Here is a 22,514-nt window from a genome sequence, read left to right as displayed (position 1 = left end):
TTGGAGTGATTGAGTATTCCACTTGTGGTCACTCTTTTGTAAGTAACAGTCATTTAGAGCCAGGTCTCTAAGATCTCAGAGCCCATATTTTGTTTCCTAGGATCCTGTGGCTTTCCATTGACTCATCTGTTACTGGGAAAAACAAACAAAAAGAAACCCCAACAAAACAGAACATGCATTGCTTCTTTGCTACAGGCCTCCTCCAAAGAGTCTGTGAGAATTTTCTTAAGGACTTGTGGGTGCGTCTGCCTTCTCCTCCTGTGTATTCTCGGGACTCACCATAGCTGCTCCCTCTGTTATCAACACTACGGAAACTCTGCCTGATTCTGCTTGTGTGTCTAGATTAGCACCTGCTCTTTGGGAGTATAATGAACTGGACTGAGTCTCAGACAGAGCAAGACTGTGGATGATGCTCTGAACATCCTGACACCCCAGCTCCTGCCCTAGACTCAGCAGACCCCAGGGTCCTCAGAATCCCTGTGGAAGCCTCTTAGGTGCCCAGGTGCATTTCTGAGGTGGGAGGAAGGCATATATCAGTTTGGTCCAGTCCTTCTCCACTACAGCACAGCTACTGTGTGGTATTGGGGGAGGAACACTGAACCAGAGGTCCACCTCACACCTCAAGAGTTAGAACCTTCACTTCTGGTCTGTTCTAACCAGCTGTATCATGTCTCCTTAACCAATCACGTTGCCTAAGTTTACCCATATTTAGAACCAGGTGTTCAAATTAAGTCATTTCAGATTTCTACGGCAATTTACAAATTCAGTGATTAATAACCCAATGAAGTAATAACAGCAAAGGCTTTCTGGTTCTAGTCTTAGCATCTGTTAACTTATTGAACTTTCACAAGACATATGCAATGATCTGTTTTATAGATGAGGAAACTGAGGCAGAGAGGAGACAATGAGGGTTCCCAGAGTTAGACCCTCCTTGTCTCCTCTCTGCCTCAGTTTCCTCATCTATAGAACAGAGTCTGGAGAATCCCCTGGACAGAGAAGCCTGACCGGCTACAGTCTATGGAGTTGCAAAGAGTCAGATACTGAAGTGACAGCACGGACACACACACACACACACACCCCAGAGTTAAACAGCTAATAGGAAAGAGACCTAGGATTTGAACCCAAGCAGCCTGGTTACGGGAACTCTGCTCCTAACTTCTACATTAGTTAGCGCTAGAATAGATGTTTACTTTTACTTTCAATTGGAGGTTTGTATTTGCAGAACAGAAATAGAGATACAGAAGTAGAGAACAAACATATGGATACCAAGGGGGAAAGGAAGGTGGGATGAATTAGGAGACTGCAATTGACAGACACATACTATCGATACTATGTATATGATACTATGTATAGGATACTATATATATGTTACTATGTATACGGTACTATGTATACGATACTATTTTTTGTGGTACTATGTATGTGGTACTATGTATATGATACTATGTATACGATACTATGTATGTGATACTATCTATATGATACTAGGTATACGGTACTATGTATACAGTACTACGTATATGATACTATGTATGTGATACTATGTATACGGTACTATGTATACAATACTATGTATACGGTACTATGTACATGATACTATGTATACAGTACTATGTATATGATACTATGTATACAATACTATGTATACGGTACTATGTACATGATACTATGTATACAGTACTATGTATATGATACTATGTATACAATACTATGTATACAGTACTAGGTACATGATACTATGTATACAGTACTATATATATTGATACTATGTATTAGATGCCTAATGGGAACTTACTGTATGGCTCTGGGGACTCTACTCAATGCTCTCTGGTGACCTAAACGGGAAGGAAATTCAAAAAGAAGGGATATATGTATACGTAAAGCTTACTCACTTTGCTGTACAACAGAAACTAACACAACATTGTAAAGCAACTATATTCCAATAAAAACTAGAAAGATAATAAATCCACTTATCAAAAAATAAAAAATAAAACCGGAAAATTTCCTTCCTTATTAGGCTAAGAGCAGGTGAAGAGAATTGCCGTTTATGTTTCCTCTCCTTGCACCTAGGCTGTGTGTGCAATTAGAGGGTCATAGGTCAACCCACCCCCAATTTTTCATGCTGGAAAGGCTTTTACACAGTGACCTTCCATCTAGTAATAGGACCTCTGTGACTAAAGCCCATGACACTTCGTTGGATAAAATAAATATCTCAAGAGCAGTCTGCATCTGCAGGTGCGCAATGGAAAAGTGAGGCAAGGATGAGTACAGTTCCACATGAAAACCCTCACGTCTCAGTAGTTTTTACAGAATTGGAGCACTTTATACACTCCTCAAGAATAAAAAAGGGAAACTCCAAGGCAACAATTCTCAAAGTCTTTCACATTATGAATTCTCTCTACTATTTTGGAATGCGTTCCCTCATAAGACTTCATTTTTTTGAAAGCTCGTTGTCAATCAAGCGGGTCACAATTAAGTAATGCAGGATTTCCCACTTTATTCAAAGTCTTATATAATGGTCAATTAGAAACTGAGTAAAAAGAGATAACTAGAGATATTACACCAAGCTGGAAAAACTCAGCTGACAAGCTAGAAATTCAGTATTTCTATTAGTCATGAGAACGAATCTGGGTAAACGCATGGTCCCTGTAATGCGCTCTTAGGCTTCTTTCCATATGTTTGCTCTCTTTAGTTTTCTTTGACTTACAGGAAGTACCTACCACTTAGTGAGCATCAGTTCTGCTGGGCAGTTTGCTTGCGTCATGGCTCATGTTCTCACTAAAATACAGATCAGGTATGACTCATTTCACTGATGAGAACCCCAGGTTCCCAGAGAAGCTAAGAAATGTACTCCAGGTTAACATGGAGCAGTGCCAGAGTCCACACGGGCCACGCCTGCCTGACCTAAGTCCTGCTGCTTTATCCATTATAACAGCTGGTATCTTTGGGGGAACCTATGGTATGTGAATTATAACTCAAAATAAATGGAAGGAAGGAAGGACAGAGAAAAGGAAGGAAGAGAAGGAAGAATCACTGAGATCCAGACTTCACCATAGGCCAGGCATCAAACTTTAAAAAATTTTCTTTCAGTAATTTGAATGTGCAGCTGGTTGAGGCAGCAAATGGTCAAAACAGTTCCAACGTTGCCAGCTCAGATCTCAGGCAGCAAGGAACCATCATAGGGCTCATTATAGTGTAGAACTTGCTTTCCTGGAAAGTGTTCTGACCACTGACACATCAATTTCCTAAGGAAATCAAATGTATGTACTAAGATCTAGGTGCCAAGATGTTGATTAACTATAGCACCATTTACAGAAACCCACATTAATCCAAATGCCCAATTAGAAACTAAAAAATAAAGGATGTCATATGACAGACTACTATGCATCTTCCTAAAAAATGTAAGTTATTTAAAGAAGAGGAAAATTAAGAAGTGTATTTGAAAACTATTATGCCTAGGAAACCCCAGTAAAATCATTAGATTATACCATCACATGAATCAAAATCAATCAAAACACTAAAAGCTGCATTAAGATATTTTGCTTCAACCACTGTTATGTACCTCCCTACCTCTTACAGGTTACACTTCCATTTCCTCTGCATCATTCTAGCTTTTATTTATTTAGCAAATTCAAATGAACATACAAATAGTAAATAAATAAAACACAAATGTATATGCATGAATACATACTCTAATTTCCTGCTTCATACACGGGGGTAGTGAACAATATACATTATTCTGCGTTTCTTTGAGCTTACACAGCATAGGGTTCTTTTATGTCAGTCTCTATGGACACACAGAAACCTGTGTGATATTTCACTGGTAAATATACTTTACAAAATTTCCCCATGATATATTATTGGCTTTTTCCCACTCTTTCGCTATTACAAAAGATGTTGAAATTATAACAGTGTTTTGTGTTATTTTGACTATGTGTATTGGGTCATTTTGACAGCAATGGCCAATTTGCCCATGATGGTTGCTATTATTCAGTTGCTCAGTTGTGTTCAACTCTTTGCGACCCCATGAACTGCAGTACCCCAGGCTTCTCTGCCTATTACTATCTCCCTGAGCTTGCTCAAACTCATGTCCACTGAGTCAGTGATGCCATCCAACCATCTCATCCTCTGTCGCCCCCTTCACCTCTTGCCCTTAATCTTTCCCAGCATCAGGGTCTTTTCCACTGGGTCAGTTCTTTGCATCAGGTGGCCAAAGTATTGGAGTTTCAGCTTCAGCATCAGTACTTCCAATGAATATTCAGGATTGATTTCCTTTAGGATTGCCTGTGATGGACACAGCACCAACCTGCACCTATACCACAATGTAGGTTGATGTGGGGAGAGTAATGTCATAGGACAGGATTTGGCTGATCTGTCAGGTGAAAACTAATATCTCATTTATCTCATTGTGGTTTTAATTTGCTTTTCTCTTTCTGTGAGTGAGGATAAGCATCTGTTTATATATTTAAAGTCAATTCAGATTTCCTTTCCTCTGCAGTATTTATTCATGTCCTTTGATCACTTTTTCTATTGAGTAACAATAGTAACACATATTATAACAATGCTCATTTATACATGTGTCTGTTTCTATAGGTACAGACAAAACAAAAAGTTCACTGCATGGTGCATGGGTGAAAAAAATAAGTGATTCGAAAATCCTTTTTGTGTATTAGAAAAAAATTGTCTCCTTTAAAATTGGGAAGGTGTTTTTTGTTTGTTTGATTACAACCTGCTTCAGCTTCCGTGAAACCAGTTCTTTTGAAAACCAAATAGAAGTTCAGATCTGGAAACAAAAGAAGAGCAACCAGATACAAGAAAGAAGAAATCTAATTTAGTCTTCTTGGTTCTGAAGAATGTGATCAGGCATCGTTAGCCCAAATATCTGGCCCTCCTCTTAGCCATCTGAAACTATTTCTGCATTGGGAAAGCATAGAAGGCAAGATGGAAAAAATGCAAACCACCGAATGTTTTGTGCAGCTGATTTCCCTGCCGGGGCCCCCAAGGGCAGTGCTGGGTAGTTTCCAACTTCTCAGCAACTTCCTGCCTCTCTCACCCTGGGCAGCCCTGGCCTGGGAGGCGCAGAGAAGGGAGGGCAGTGGGGGTGGGGAGACAGCCTGAGTGGCAACAGAAGGGCGCTGGTGTGGCTTGTGAGGGTTTCAATTTTGTTCATGTGCTCTGTCAAGTGTGGTTGATTCGTGGAAAAAGCTCAAAGTCAAACTGGCCTTCACTGGCTGGATCTCTGCAAAGTGTAGCTGGGGTGTCACAAAAAAATAAGAACAGTTAAACCACAACCAACTTTGCTCACTTTCAAAGGGTCACAGTTAATGGAATAAAAGGTCCTTCTGCATAGTCTTGCGATTGCTATCACACATACTCTGGGCTGGGGGTTCAGGTTCCCCACTTTTATAGACAGAGTTCATCCAATGAGCTCCTCAGTGAGTTGGGAACCTTATGCTCAGGATGTCCAAATGCTGCACCTCAAGACCCCGAAGGAAAGGGCAGACAGGACTCCTTGGAACACAGGACTCCTTCCACCAACCACCTGTGCTCTTCCATGATCTGTGAGGCTGATATGTCTTGGTTTTATTTTCTCAGTGTAGACCAGGTGACATGAGACCCGATCCCTGAACCCAGTGACTTGGAAAGACTGCAGATGTGGGCAACAGGGATGCGCTTTCTCCCTCATGAGAAACGAGATACAGAAGGCCCTGGGGTCACCTAGCTGTGCAATTGAGTATCATATATACTGAGTCACCCAAGCCTCCTGAAGGGACAAAATGGCTTCAGAATCAATCTGAGCAAGGCTTTCCAGATGGTAAATCAGACGACAGGGTGTCGGGTGAATAGCAGAGGGCTGCTCGGCAACATGAGCATGAAGAGCAGGTGGCTCTCCTCCCCACCCAGCAGGTCCAGAGAGGGGTCCAGGCCCTGGACTCCATCCGTCCAGCTCCAGAGGGAAGCAGGGCTCTGGCTGAGGTCAAGGCTTCAGCTCTCACAGTCGGAACTTGCAGCACAGTCAAGTCACATCCTTCCTTCCTCTTGTCTTTTTTCTGAGAGCCAACATCTGGGGTCCCTGCCCTCCCAGAAGGACTGGCCATGTCCTCCTAGTCCAGCCTGAGCATAGGGGGAGAGCTCCTTCCTAGGTTAAAGTCACACGCTGATGTCCGGCTCAGGCCCCGCTGTGGTCATGGTGTAGATGCAGGTCCACTCCTGGGACAGGACATTCTCACTGTGATGACACCATTGAAGTCTTGAGGTCTTAGTCCACAGCCTGACCCTGGAGCTCCCCCTTTCTCCACGTAAGGCGCTCCTTCTGGTGAGGCCCCAGGCTCCGAGGGAGCTCCAGCTGCACTTCTCTTCTTAAACAACATAATGAATAACGACAGGAAACTGACAGACATGCTGCTTCCCATGAAGCACTGAGTTGAATATTTCTTTTTAATGAAAACAGCTCAGAATAGAATTGAGTTCATTTTGATTCAAGCTAACTAAACACAAGGGGAAATAATTTCATAGAAAGGGTTTAAAGAAGGGTAGTCAGACTATTTTAGATCATACTTCTAAGAGAAAGATTCTATCTCTGGTGACCATTTATAAGTATTCACAATCCCTCAGGTTTCCCTTATGTAATTCCAACACTTTAGGCCAAATACATAATGCAAACAGGAAAAATAAAACTAATCATTTTGATATGTTGGATTTTATTACCTTTTAAAACTGTACAAATAGCGCATGTGCATGAGTTAAAAAACACAAGGGAAATGTAGGGAGTTAAAAAAGAAATACAAAAGAAATTTGAAACATGAGACAAAAAATTTCCATTCTGCAAATCAAAATAAAGATATTTTGCATACTAAAAAAGTGTTATTCCAATATATTAAGAAGCCTTTTTGATCAGGAACACAGCACAAGACTGTCTGCAACTATTCACTGACAGATCAGATCCAGTCTCACTGAACACAGGGTGGACCACGACATTATCTTACCAGCCACAGGCAGGTGACATAAATGGATGTGGGTATGGTACCATGTCTGTGAGGTGTTACAATAAATAAATTCTTTATTAGCCGTTCAATAATGTCAGCAGTGGTTGTCACCATTTCAGCCTTCAATAGGGAGACCCCCATCTCCAGTTCCTTTTTCTTTCTGGTGACTTTCAATGAAGGTTTTTCACACTTAGAAGAAGAGAGAACACAAGAATGTTTGAGATGCAGCGTGAAAAGGCAAAATGCTACACTTGAAAAACCTGGGCAGGGCAACACGAGAACTTAAAGCCTTTTAGAAAAGGATCTACTATTCACAGGCCCATGATTTTGTCTCATGTCTGAACACTGTTGTAGGAAAAGGGCCCGAAGCACAGTGGACACCACTGATGCAGGGCCTTCAATACCAGGACTCTGGCAGCCTCTGACTCTATCTGACCCCATGCCAACTGCCCACCTTCTAAGAATCAGTGCACTGCTTTTTCCTGCTTTAAAATTTTATTTCATTATTTTTAATTGAGATATAATTGATAAATAACATTTTATTAGTTTAAGTTATATCACATAATGACTCTATATTTGTATATACTTTGAAATGGTCACCACAGTAAGTCTACATAAGTTAACATCCTTCACTATACATAGTTATAGATTATTTTTTTCTTATCAGATGAAGTTTTAAGATCTATTCTTTCCCTTCTGTGGTTAAATAATTAAGCAGAAATACAGCTTTTATAACTGACTGTTTACTTGCTCATATTTGTGAAGTTAACATGTTTCCTTTGATGATTTGAAGGGACTGAACAACGTGCCCCAAACCGGAGGCACATGGAGCCCGACTGCTGTGACTGGACCACGCCTGTCATCTCAGAAGCTCCAACACACTCCAGAGACAACCATCCGGTGTGCACCAGAGTGGATGCCGGTACAGATGGGGCGCCTGAGTCCCGGCTCTGCCCCTGCCAGCTGTGGGACCCTGGACCAGTCACCCACCCTCAGTCTCTCTGCCTCCGTGTAGGGTGTAAGTGGAGACAAGGACAGTGCCACCTCCCGGGACTGCTGCCCTCGCCCCATCAGAAGTCAGGGTTTGTAATTAAATCTGGTCTGACATGGAGACATTCTGGCTACAATAAACAAAACAAACTAAGCCATCCTTATACAGAAATGTGGGTCTCTGAGGTAGTTTTCATCCTCCGCCAATTTATACCTAGAAAATGTTAAGAGATTTTATATAATAAAATGTGCCTGACAAATTCACATAATTAGGAGAAATATAACTATAATCACTCTCATATTTTCTGAATTTAACTTTGAATCTACTTGAAGGAAGCCTCCATATTTAACTACTTCACTATTACAGTTTCATTTTCAAAGACTTACTTTAACAAAAGTCTTACTCATAGCTCTAAAAGTGGTTTTCACTGTCCTGCTTTTCTTCAGCTTCATTTTGAGATCCTAGGTGGTAGAGAAGGGGAAGGAGAAAAAGTACCACATTCAATTACAGTAACAAATAATTTCTTTAACATTATGATATACGTGCATAAAATTTTAAATGAGGGCTACATGTGTTTAATCCACAAGAGATTTAAGTTAATGAAACTGTAAAATAGTTTTACATTATATCTTGTAGAGGGAAAACTTTTAAATATCATTCACACTAATCTGTCCAATGGATTTCATGTATGTTCTTCTAAAAATATTCATATAGACCAAGAACTATTACCCACTGCTCCTCCACGTCTGCTTCTTTGCTGAAAAGCTTCCCTGGTTTTCAAGTGAAAATCTCTTTGGTATAAATAATTTAATATACGTATTTGAAAAATGGCTGTATTCAGCGAGTGACAGCGGGGGAGTCTAAAGTGTGGGGGCAGCTGTGTCACCGCTGTGAGCTGCTTCAGCAACCACAGGTACAACCTTTCTGAGTCAATGCTGCATGACCCTTCTATTATTGTTTCTTTTAAGAACATACTTTATTTTTCAATTCTTATTTTTATTCATTTTTTGGTCACAACATGCAGGATGTGGGATCTTAGTTCCCTGACCAGGGACCGAATCCATGCCCTCTCCATTGGAATCTTATGTAGAATCTTATGTAGAATCATATGGAATCTTAAGCATGGAATCTTAACCACTGGACCACACCAGGGAAGCCCCTACCTTCTACTATTCTTCAATTGGACCCAGTCATTACTCTGGGATGATGTCCTTAGGATATATCCTTGAGGAAATAACGCTTTTTTCCATTATGAGATTTTCCCTCTAAAAATGAGAAGGAAAATCTAATGTCTGAGTGCAGAAAATTATTAATTATTATATTTCCATGAAGTATATTTCATTTCATGGAAATATAATTCTATAGTACATAACAACATGGGAAATATATATGCAATAAAAGTAAAAGCAAATCTATAACAAGAAATACAGTATAAGATCATATTTGATAAAAACTTATAAACTTTATATACTAGCATGAATCAGTAAGACTAGGGGAAAAAAAAAAGACCAGGTGACTTATGTACATTTCTGGATATTCCAAAATTTCTACCATAAACTTAAAGCGACTTTATAACTTTTTAAAAAGGGTATAAATAATATAGACAGTATGGCCAACACACATTATGTAAATTACAAACACAAAAGTAGAAAGAAACAAACTGTCAATATTAATGTTGCTGAATAGTCTGAAGGAGAGTTAGCTTCTACTTTTCTTCTTTTCACATTTTTATAGCAATTACACATTCCTCTCATACTCAGGCATGGGAACTAAAGACGGTGGTGAGGAGACCGAGGGGACAGGTTAGGATGTTACCTACTCACCCACAAGAGCAGCCTGCCTCACTGTTACTTTGCTCCTATCAGATAACACAGTTCAAAAAGGACACTTTCCCCAGGAGGGAAACTGGGGGGCAGGATAAATGGGGAGAGTGGGGCTGACACAGACACAATCTATATACAAAATAGATAACTACTGTGTGCACACAGAACTCTACTCGATACTCTCTAATGACCTATAAGGGAAAAGAGTCTTAAAAAGAGTGGATATTATGTATAACTGATGCACTTTGCTATACAATTGAAACTAACACCACTTTGTAAATCAACTATAACCCAATAATTTTATTTTTTTTTTAAAAAGGGCACTTTATGGAGAACGTCTGCCTGGATTATAGCCAAGAACAAATCTGGCACAGAAGAATGAACCCCGAAGAAGCTTAAGGAAATGTCTGTGTCCCACACCTAAACCTCACAAATATCATGTCGTTCAGATTAGGTTTGTGGCAAAACAAATACATAAAGATGCAGTGGCAGGAAGGCTTCACTTCCCAGCATATTGCACTGCTGTAAATCTTAGAGACTCCAGGGTGGTTTAACTGCCATCTCACTTGGCAAGGAGTCTAAGGAAGGCGGTCACATGGAGTCTTCCTGTTTCCGGGCTCACTTTCCACCTGTGAGGGTAACGGCATTCAAGCCACAATAAACTGGCATGCTTTAGAACTACTGGGAAGTCCTAAATAAAGTCAAATTTTTAAACCACAATAATACATATGCTTTCCCTAATCTCAACGTGAAAGCTACTAAGGTGTTCCAACTATTGTCAAAGAACGAGTTCAACCAGTCTTCTCTGAAAAGTGAGTATAAAAACTAATGAACCAAACAGCAGATTCAGTGCTAGGGAGGCAACCTAATAAGGCCTGAAACTTTGTAAGAAGTGATTGAAAAACTGCAGAACTGAGAGAACAATATTGTTCCCCCACCTCCCATCACTCAGCTTCATGGTATGAAGGTTCTTCCAAGTATGGCAGGCTGTGAGGACTGGCAGCAGATTTACACAGTTGAAGGAGCTCCTTTCATCTGAGGTGAGGAGTAATGCAATGGTGCAACAGTGGTGTGTGAGCAAAGGCCCAGAGTCTCTGCTGGTTTGAGGTGATGGTCAAGGCTGCAGCGAGCATATACTTGCCTGAAGCTGTGTGCAAACTCAGCGGAAACCCAAGAGAACCTATGCTAGACCAGGCGACTGTGAGGCTGTAAACATGTGCAGAGGAGATGCAAAAATATTCAGCAAAAAGCACAAGCGGAAGAAGACTCGAAAAGACCTGAAATTCAAATGTGCTATCCAATACATACAAATGGCCATCTGGCCGAGGATGCAAGTCTTAACCAAGGTGCCTGATCACAAAACCTGTCCAATCACTGGTTAGCACTATGCTCTGTGGACACAAGGGTAACTCCTAAGAACTCAGGCTTAAAAATTTAAGAACTAACAATAACAACTGAGAAGACACATCTGCAGCCACACCACAGGGGACATAACTTCACAGACAGCCCACACCAGCATGGATGGTGTCAAATTAAATTTTCAGTGCCTTCATCTAGACTTGTTTAGCACAGATGACAGGATGCGACTTGAGTTACTCTTTAAGTCAACCGTTCAGTGATTCAGGACATGACAAATTACCTTTTATCCAACATCACAAGTGGTTCATTTAAATTATCTGAGCACATAAGAACTTTAACCCAACCATCTGAGAACTGGGCTTCCTCATTCTTTCAACTTAATACACAGGCGAACAGGATACGGCTAAAGCAGCAAGGAAATCTGCAAACAAGACACCTTATATGCTTTAAAATACATCCACTAAAATCTGCTAATTTTCCAAGGCTCTGTGACTCTTCAAATTCAAGCCACTCCTTCACAAGGAAAAATGCTAACATTTAAATTTTTGGTGACCCAATTTCTTTCTTCCTTCAAAATTCATTCCTTCAAAAGTTCTAAGTTTACTATGTACCTATGTACCAGGCACTCAACTTGGTACTAGAGAAAGACAGACAAGAGGCAAGACAGGCCCCAGCTGTCCTCTTAATGACTAGGGGCCAGTCAGCAGGGTACTAGGATAAAAAGCTTATAACTTCTGCTGCTGAAACCATTTAATATTTGTCCACTGACCTAACAAGAAAGCTTTAGAGTAAAATCTTTTCTGGGCACATTAATTCCAAGAATAATTTTTAATCTTAATTCTTTCCTAAACTGAACACAGATAATGAAAATATACAGTAAAGTAAGTCACCTCGAACACTCCTCTGCCCACTACTAAACTGGTCTTTGCTTAAACAATGCAGCCACCCAGCGGAATGCTTACAGTGCTGTTTTTGTTTAGCTCATAATTCTGTGACGTGGTAATGCTTTCAACTGCCACTAGGGGGTGGTAAAAGTCAGAGGAGGAAGCCCATGGCTTGCTTGATGAAAAATGCCTGAGGTATTCCTCACATTATTATCCTGCTGTTCTGAACTTCTGATTAAAAGAAAAAGTACACATAGGTGCTGAGAAATTCTATTAGTCTCAGTAAAAAGGTACACAACATCATGAACTATAATGTAAACTTCAAAAAAAAGGAAAAAAATGATTTATCTGACATACAAAAATCTCAAGGAAATCATCCTTATAACGAGGTAATGAAAAGTTTACTATTCATCCTAGGGTCAGTTGACTGAGAAACAGCATTTCTGCTCAATCACATCTTTATTTCATCTGACTCTATGATTTTGTTGTTGTTGTTGTTTAAGATTTACTTATTTATTTTATTTTTCATCTGGGCTGGGTCTTGTTGCTCCCTGCAGGCTTTACCATTTGTTGCGGTATGCAGGCTTCTCATTGCGGTGGCTTCTCCTGCTGCAGACTACAGGCCCTAGGTGCTCGGGCTTCAGTAGTTGCAGCTCCCGGGCTTTAGAGCTCAGGCTCAGTAGTTGTGGCACATGGGCTTAGTTGCTCTGTGGCATGTTGGATCTTCCTGGACCAGGGACCAAACCGGTGTCCCTTGCACTGCAAGGCAGATTCTTAATCACTGGACCACAAGGGAAGCCCTATGATTTTCTTTTATATTGCTTTTAAATTCAACACCAATACTCCAGAATATCAAGTTACTTCAAGTTCCCCTGACTCCCTATGTCACAATATGATGTCTTTGATCTTCACATGGCTCTTTCTGCCTGGAGCTTGTTTTACTCTATTGTGTGTGTGTGTGTTTAAAATATTTACTATGTGTAATGTGAGAATAAAATAATGTAGTCTCTAACTCAAGTTTACATCCCAGTAATAGGAACAGGCCGAGTCACTGCCAAAGTCAGTGCAGTCAGCACAGGATGACAGCGCTGTGGAAGGGATCTCACAGAACATGAGGCAAAAGATGCCCTACCGACGACTGAGGGGAGTCGGGGGCATGGTGGGGGTGGGGTCAGGAAGAAGGCTTCTCAACATCTGAGGGGACACTAGGACCACAGAGGTATGTCAAGGACAGAACAAGCAAGATGCACAATGGCTTGGGGGCTCTGGTGTATTTTCAGAAATCTAAGAATAGCACACAGGAGCATGATGAGAGGAGAGTTTGGACCATGGGTAAAGATGGACATACAGGTGCTTTCTGCCAGGCTTAGGATCCAATCACTTTCTTAATCTTTTGTGTCACTGAAGGCTTTTAGGCAAGGGAATAATAACATGGTCAATTTTGCTAATATTGAAAAATATATAAAATTTGCATATATTAGCTGTGATCATAGATGCTAGCCCTGGAGCTGGGGTTCAAGTCCAAGCTTCACCTTCTTACTCTTTGTGTAATACTGGATGAACTATCTCACCTCTCTGCGCTTCAACTTGCTGATCTCTAAAACAGGGATAATGAGACTTTGACCTCCTTAGAGAGGTTATGAGGAACCCTTAGAACAAGGCAGTCATTCTATCTAACATGGTATTATGGTGGCTGGTTGGGAGAAGGCAACTGAGGAGGAGGCTGTTCCAGAAACAGAAGTGATGACAATTTAAATGAAATCAAGAAGGTAGCAACAAAGATCAAAATGGCATGGTGAACGATGGGCCGGGAGCCACAGGAAAGGGGCGGAGTCCCCAGTGAGGCTCTGGTTTCTGACATGGGCAAGGGGGTGGGTGGTGCTCTCAGACATGGGGGATTCTGGAGGAAGGTCAATCAGGGGGTGACATATAAGAGAGCATCAAGACTCTCTACTGCCCACATACCAGTGTGTAAGGCCTTCTACCATGTTTATTTTTGCAACTCTGCATCTCATCATGGGGTGCACATCAAGACCATGTCTTATTTATATTCACATCCTAAATGTCTGGTATGTTAAATGTTTGCTAAGCATATTGAGAAGTATAGGGGGTGAGGTGTGGGGGGAAAGCTTCTGAATGATAAGACAAAAACATAAATGATAAATCAAATTTTCTACCTGCTTCAGATTCAGGAGGAGAATAAAACTGACCATCAGAAAGACCCCCAGGTATCAGCGCCGCCCTCTCCGAGGCATCCTGAACTATCAAGAATCCTAGAAGAGAAGAAATTCAGATGCTGAGAATGATGCCACTGTTCTGGTAGATTTGTGGCCAGGTTAACCAAAATAAAACAGTATTATTATTACATTTTAAAAACTCTTAGTAGGAAAGGGTACTTTGAAAAATCTTTCAACCAAAAACTAACTGTTAATAGAATCTTCCCATCTGGAAATACCTACTTCCCTACAGAAACCAACAACATCAAAAGCAAAGCACAAAGCCAAACAAACCAACAAAAAGAACTCATGAGCTTGTACAAATGGCCTCTAGTCTACGTCTGGTTAGAGAAATGCCAGCATAAAAGCAAAAGAGCGCTAACAGAGAGGCTGTGGACAACGCGTTATTCTGGCTGAAGCTGGGTTATACCGAGATAAAGCTGGAGGAAGCACCAAGGCCAGGCAGCAGGTGCCAGGTGTGCATGAAATACTGGTTACAGTGAAAATAAACACTATTTTCAATGTTTTCACTAATCATGTGTCTTTCTTTTATTAGTGACTTTAGTTTAATCACACAGGCATGCAAGCCTCAGTCACACGAATAGCTGACATACTTTCACTAAAGTTTAGTTTGCTGTTTATATACAACTTAAACAATTTTTGTTTTTTTACTTTTGGCCAGGCCTGGCAGCACGAGGGATCTTAGTTCTCTAACCAGGGTTTGAATCCGCACCCCCTGCAGTGGAAGCCCAGAGTCCTAACCACTGAACTACCAGGGAATTCCTCTATTTACAACTTTTTTAACAAGCGGCTTCATTTAGCTTTACTTGTCCCTTTTCCACAATACAGTTTCATAACAGAACAGAGGGCACAAGATAGAAAATGGATCTTAGTCTGGTTAATGTGTTTTAAAATCTATTCTTGAATGATAATTCTTTTCTCACTGATTTCATCTTTGTACATGATCTTGTGAAAAATAAAACCACTTACAAGTTTATTTTTCCTTCTATTATATCTTGAGGTTATAATCATGTTTAACTTTCTGTAAGACATAAGAAATTTTTTTTTTTTTTGCCTATTAGGTGGGGCAAATCCAGCCAGATGACTGAGAGAACATATAAACAGCAAGTCTTACAACTGTCTTAGTCTCTGCTTTGAACTTTGATTATATGTGTCTAAGGGGACAGGTGGAATGTGGTTACTCCCACTAAGGCCATCACGCAGAGAAGAATTCCAGCCCAATAATTCAGTCTAAAGTTCAATCACTTGGATCTCCCAGTAAACATGCCGTGATGCTCAAAGCCACACAAGGAGACGATAACCACTTTAACAGGATTCATGACCACATATTGCCAGCTCTCACCCTCTACTCAGAGGAGGATGGAAAGCCTGAGATGGGTGAACATTTCTCTGGCTGCTAACTTCCTCCTCTTCTTTCCATCTCCATCAGCAACCCATCAAAGGGGTTACCAAAGGGGAAAGGTGGGAGAGGCAGGGATGAATTAGGAGGTTGGGATTACATATATACACTAATATATAAAAGATAAATCATCAACAAGGACCTACTGAATAGCATAGGGAACTCTATTCAATACTCTGTAATATCCTGTATGGGAAAAAAATTTGGAAAGGAATAAATATATGTATATGAGCAATTAAATCACTTTGTTACATATGTGAAACTAACAGTGTGAATTAACTATACTCCAATATAAAATAAAAATTAAAAAACTAAAAAAAGCAAAGCCAGAACTCTGCAGCCCCTCCCCCCAACCTGGCTGGTCTCAGGAGGTAAACTCGGAGAGAAACTTACTGTTTTCTTCTTCTGCCTCTTGAGGTAACACTTTGAAGTCCAGGAACCATGTCTCGATCCAGGCAAGGATGAAGGAAATGATGGGCAGCACATAGCCAAAAGCCCCTTGTGAGAAAAGCTGGAAGAACAGACGCGACCAGGAGAGACAAACACAGTTACCATGAGCTCATCCTAGAGAACAAGGCATCAGTACGACAGTCACGGCACAGAAAGAGTGGAAAGGCGTACCTTTGAGAGGATCACTTTTGCTAATAAAAAGGCACTGGTCACTGCTGTTGTCAACTGAAAGACACATAATCCAGCAACATTCAAATTAGATATCTGACACTGTAAAGGCATCTCTCTCGTGCAGGAGAACCATCTGGGCCAGGATCAGGTAACGCTCGAAAAGGCCCTGGCGCACCTGGCTTCCTCCCATGTCACTCTTCCTCTGTCCCCTAAACTGGATGGGGGCAAAGAGGGCTTCCACATGGCGCGGATGCCCTGCGTGGCAGCTTGAGGTTTCCCTTCACCCACAGGCTGGTATGTTGGGAAACTCAATTTTGTCCACTGGAGGGTACAACATGTAAAGATGCTACCTGCATAGGGGGGACCAATGAATGCAAGGCAGGGCTCCCCCAGGGCTCAGGAAGCCCAGAGATTATTCCCACAGGACCTGGGCCTCATGTCTTCATCCTCTAACTAAGATATGTAGCAATAGGAAACCTAACCAAAGTGCATGCCAACAGGAGCCTTGACTGACAAAACAGAGGTCAAGAAACACCAGGTGTCATGCATGGTCACTATGAACAAAGTTGCAGAATCAGTTTTGTGAGCAAAACACAACACACACACACACACACACATATACATGTTAATACATACACACACAGACACCCCAGGATTGGGAGAGGAGGCATCTTACATTCTGATACTAATTAATTTTACAGGCTGACACTAAGTGCTTTTCAGGAACCAGCTGACTCCTTCCAGCTGCCTGACCCCCTCTCTGTACATGTTTTTAGAAACAAGAATCAAAAACAATAAAATGGATGTGCTTAAAATGACCCCTTGATAATTTCAAGTTAGAGACTGCTGGCAACACCAGAAGGTATGAAAAGAGCATGGAACAGATTCTTTCCCAGAAATTTCAGTGAGAGAATGGCCCTGCCAATTCCTTGATTTTGGACTTCTAGGCTCCAGAAATAGAATAAATTTCTATTGTTGTAAGCCATCCAGTTTTTGGTACTTTGTTACATCAGCTTCTACATGACCTCCAGGGATAAATTCAGAACCAAAAGTTGGATTTTAGAGGGAAAAATTCTTACTCTATATTAGGAAAAAACTTCTTAGTGCGAAAGTAGTTCATAGGCAAAATTACTTCAGGAGGTACTGAGTTCTGCTTTGTGTCAAGTAATATAAACTTATGCTGAATAAATATATGATGCAGTTGATAAAGAAATGCAAGCCACAGATAGGTATTTAGACACTGTTCTAAAATCTAAGATTCTGAAATATGCTATTTTAAATTAACAAAATAGTTAATAACTGTTTGGCAGTCTAGTTTTTATAATCCAAGATTCATTGAAATGAGTAAGCTTAGACAAGTTGTCCTGGGCTAAACGAGGTCAAGTGATATTAGCTCCATCTACTGGTATATGAACAATGACTCTGTGATAATATTTATGCAAGTTACCTGGAACAGCACATAACAGATATTCAGTAAAAAATACTGAAAATACTTTTCCTTTTCCTTTTCCAGAAGGTAGAAAACAAAAATAAGTATGGATGTCTTAAAGTTTCTAAATTTAATTTGTCTAAAATCCCTACATCTGAAAAAGATAATTCAGGTAATATGCAAACTTCATTTTAGACACTGATTTAGATTAAGTAGGTCTTATTAAAGTAGAATTAAAATTTGAGTACAATTGGGCCAAAATACAAGATTATAATTCAATTAAACCAGTACATAAAGCCCTTTGCAAGAGTCAAAACAATGCAAGATGAGAATACAGATGTAAATATGGCTATTTTTGACAACACAGTTCAATTACTGGAATAAATATAATCTTTCTTTATTGTGCTTGTATAGAAGAAAACATTCAATTAAGATACATTGAATTGTAAATGTCCAATGACTGTAGGGGTTAAAACACTCTTCAAATAACTATGACGATTATAGCTCACCTTCTATACTTTTTGTGGACTATTATTTTATGAAAACAAGCCAAATAAAATCTCAATTTTGTATGTACATGAGAATAAATGGATATCGTGTATATGTATGAGTGTATATATAAATATCCACATATTTATAGAGTCTTTGAATTGCTACAGAGTATAAACATATACCACATGTATATTTTTCACCAGTTATGTGACAAATCTGTGTTAGAATTGACTTTTCATAAATGTGCCTTCTCTACCTCAACTTTATCATTGTAGTCTCCCTCTACTACTCCCTATAAGAAAACATTTAGAAGCAAACATATTCTCACACCAAATCAGATTGATGATATTCTTTGTAGCTAAAGATGGTGAAGTTCTATACTGTCGGCAAAAACAATACTGGGAGCTGACTGTGACTCAGATCATGAACACCTAATGACAAAATTCAGACTGAAATCTTTAATGACTATATCAAAGCCTTTGACTGTGTGGATTACAATAAACTGTGGAAAATTCTGAAAGAGATGGGAATACCAGACCACCTGACCTGCCTCTTGAGAAACCTATATGCAGGTCAGGAAGCAACAGTTAGAATTGGACACGGAACAACTGGTTCCAAATAGGAAAAGGAGTACGTCAAGGCTGTATATTGTCACCCTGCTTATTTAACTTATATGCAGAGTACATCATGAGAAACACTGGGCTGGAAGAAGCACAAGCTGGAATCAAGATTGCCGGGAGAAATACTAATAACCTCAGATATGCAGACGACACCACCCTTATGGCAGAAAATGAAGAGGAACGAAAAAGCCTCTTGATGAAAGTGAAAGAGGAGAGTAAAAAAGTTGGCTTAAAGTTCAACATTCAGAAAACTAAGATCATGGCATCTGGTCCCATCACTTCATGATAGATAGATGGGGAAACAGTGGCTGACTTTATTTTTCTGGGCTCCAAGATTGCTGCAGATGGTGATTGCAGCCATGAAATTAAAAGACGCTTACTCCTTGGAAGGAAAGTTATGACCAACCTAGATAGCATATTAAAAAGCAGAGACATTACTTTGCCAACAAAGGTCCGTCTGGTCAAGGCTATGGTTTTTCCAGTAGTCATGTATGGATGTGAAAGCTGGACTGTGAAGAAAGCTGAGTGCCAAAGAATTGATGCTTTTGAACTGTGGTTGTGGAGAAGACTCTTGAGAGTCCCTTGGACTGCAAGGAGATTCAACCAATCCATCCTAAAGGAGATAAGTCCTGGGTGTTCATTGGAAGGACTGATGCTGAAGCTGAAACTCCAATACTTTGGCCACCTCATGCAAAGAGTTGACTCATTGGAAAAGACCCTGATGCTGGGAAGGATTGGGGGCAGGAGAAGAAGGGGATGAGAGAGGATCAGATGGCTGGATGGCATCACTGATGTGATGGACATGAGTTTGAGTAAACTCCGGGAATTGGGGATGGACAGGGATGCCTGGCGTGCTGCAATTCATGGGGTTCACAAAGAGTCGGACATGACTGAGCGACTGAACTGAACCAAACTGAGGGAAAAACAATAGGCCATTCAGCTATGACCTCAATCATATTCCTTAAGATTATATGGTGGAAGTGACAAATAGATTTAAGGAATCAGATATCATAGACAGAGTGCCTGAAGAACTATGGACAGAGGTTCGTAATATTGTAGAGGAGGTGGTAATCAAAAAGAAATGCAGAAAGGCAAAGTGGTTGCCTGAGGAGGCCTTACAAATAGCTGAGAAAAGAAGAGAAAGGCAAGGAAGGAAAGGAAAGATATACCCACCTGAATGCAGAGTTCCACAGAATAGCAAGAGAGATAAGAAAGCCTTTTTAACTGAACAGGCAAAGACATAGGGGGAAATAGTACAATGGGAAAGACTAGAGATCTTTTCAAGAATATTAGAGATGCCAAGGGAGCATTTCATGCAAAGATGGGCACAATAAAGGACAGAAATGGTGTGGACCTAACAGAAGCAGAAGATATTAAGAAGAAATGGCAAGAATACACAGAAGAACTATACAAAAAAGATCTTCATGATCCAGATAACCACGATGGTGTGATCACTCACCTAGAGCCAGACATCCTGGAATGCGAAGTCAAGTAGGCCTTAGGAAGCATCACTACAAATAAAGCTAGTGGAGGTGATGGAATTCCAGCTGAGCTATTTAAAATCCTAAAAGATGATGCTGTGAAGGTATTGCATTCAATATGCCAGTAAATTTGGAAAACTCAGCAGTGGCCACAGGAATGGTGAAGTTCAATTTTTCATTCCAATCCCAAAGAAGGGTAATGCCAAAGAATGTTCAAACAACTGCACAGTTGCACTCATTTCACATTCTAGCAAGGTAATGCTCAAAACCCTTCAAACTAGGCTTCAACAGTATGTGAACTAAGAACTTCCAGACGTACAAGTTGGATTTAGAAAAGGCAGAGGAACCTGAGATCAAATTGCCAACATCAATTGGATCATAGAAAAAACAAGGGAATTTCAGAAAAAAATCTATTTCTGCTTCATTGACTACACTAAAGCCTTTGACTGTGTGGATCACAACAAACTGGAAAATTCTTCAAGAGATGGGAATACCAGACCACCTTACCTACCTCTTGAGAAAACTGTATGCAGGTCAAGAAGCAACAGTTAAAACCAGACATGGAACAATGGACTGGTTCCAATTTGGGAAAGGGGTACATCAAGACTATATATTGTCACCCTGCTTACTTAACTAATATGCAGAGTACATCACATGAAATGCTGGGCTGGATGAAGCTCAAGTTGGAATCAAGATTGCTGGGAGAAATATCAATAACCTCATATATGCAGATGACACCACCCTAATGGCAGAAATCAAAGAGGAATTAGAGAGCCTCTTGATGAAGGTGAAAGAGAAGAGCTGGCTTAAATTTCAACATTCAAAAAATGAAGATCATGGCATCTGGTCCCATCACTTCATGGAAAATAGATGAGGACACAAGGAAACAGTGACAGACTTTATTTTCTTGGGCTCCAAAATCACTGTGGACAGTGGCCCCCACCATGAAAATAAAAGACTTGCTTCTTGGGAGAAAAACTATGGCAAACCTAGATAGCATATTAAAAAGCAGAGACATCACTTTGCCAAAAGAGGTCCATATAATCAAAGATATGGTTTTTCCAGTAGTCATGCACAGATGTAAGACCTGAACAATAAAAAAGGCTGAGCACTGAATTTTGGATGCCCTGGAACTTTGGTGCTGGAGAAGACTCTTGAGAGTCCCTCGGACAGCAAGGATATCAAGCCAGTCAATTCTAAAAGAAACCAACCCTGTATATTCATTGGAAGGACTGATTCTGAAGCTCCAATGCTTTGGCCACCTGATGTGAAAAGCCAACTCTTTGGAAAAGACCCTGATGCTGGGAAAAACTGAAGACAGGAGGAGAAGGGGGCAACAGAAGATGAGATGGTTGGATGGCATCACTGACTCAACGGACACGAGTCCGAGCAAACTCTGGGAAATAGTGAAGGACAGGGAAGCCTGGCGTGCTGCAGCCTATAGGGTCGCAAAGAGTAGGACACCACTGCATAACTGAATAACAACCCTTTATTCCCCCTAAGGAAAACATTTAGCAGCAAACATATTCCCATACCAGAATCCTGAGTCAGTTGTACCTGACTCTGTGCGACCCCATGAAACACAGCCTGCCAAGCTCCTCTGTTCATGGGATTCTCCAGGCAAGAATGATGGAGTGGATTGCCATGCCCTCCTCCATGGGATCTTCCTAATCCAGGGGTCAAACCAGTGTCTCTTATGTCTCTTGCATTGACATGCAGGTTCTTTACCACTGTGGACAACCTGGGAAGCCAAACATCTTATTATATACTATTATTTTTTAAGCTGTGTCTTAGGAGGTAATAGATAATGAGATTACAGTATATCTACTCCCAGTCAAAATAACTCCTTGGAAAGACTGTTCATGTGCCCTGTACAAAAGTTAGTCCATTGTTTCAATGTTTTAAGAAACGATAGTCACAGAAAGAGTATTGCCTGGTAAATGTTTATTTAAAATATGCCCCCAAACTGGGCTGGAACTCTGAAATGTTAGATTTCCTTCAGAAGTGTTTACCCAGATTCACAAATCTTCCAGATTGTGTCTGTACAGAGTTGCTGACTCAAGTCATTTCTTTGGACAGGTTTCTCTGGTACCTTTTTATTTTGTTCCAACAAAAATATTTTCAAGAGCAAGGAAATTTTTTCTTAAGAGGCCATTTCTACACACTGAAAAGTTTATTTCAATAATTCTGCC

At 40.5% G+C, this 22,514-nt stretch overlaps 1 protein-coding gene across 3 annotated transcripts in view; it reads right to left on the bottom strand.

Moving 5' to 3' along the window:
* Positions 1 to 6,666: 6,666 nt before the first annotated feature.
* The window catches only part of LOC133072241 (STARD3 N-terminal-like protein), a 69,302-nt gene continuing 53,454 nt past the window's right edge, over positions 6,667 to 22,514 (bottom strand). Inside the window, exons 2-6 of one of the 3 annotated variants that reach the window (XM_061165284.1) lie at positions 16,301 to 16,354; positions 16,073 to 16,190; positions 14,221 to 14,316; positions 8,364 to 8,438; positions 6,667 to 7,175 (exon numbers count right to left, since the gene is read on the bottom strand). In XM_061165284.1, the coding sequence (XP_061021267.1) occupies positions 8,389 to 8,438; positions 14,221 to 14,316; positions 16,073 to 16,190; positions 16,301 to 16,354 (318 nt within the window). In that variant the 3' untranslated portion in view covers positions 6,667 to 7,175; positions 8,364 to 8,388. Of the gene's footprint in view, positions 7,176 to 7,728; positions 8,191 to 8,363; positions 8,439 to 14,220; positions 14,317 to 16,072; positions 16,191 to 16,300; positions 16,355 to 22,514 lie in introns of those variants that run through there. The other 2 variants (XR_009696677.1, XM_061165285.1) reach the window with 2 other exon arrangements.

Source organism: Dama dama, chromosome 18 (assembly GCF_033118175.1).
Source record: "Dama dama isolate Ldn47 chromosome 18, ASM3311817v1, whole genome shotgun sequence".
NCBI lineage: Eukaryota > Metazoa > Chordata > Mammalia > Artiodactyla > Cervidae > Dama > Dama dama.
This window is presented reverse-complemented; position numbering and strand designations above follow the sequence as displayed.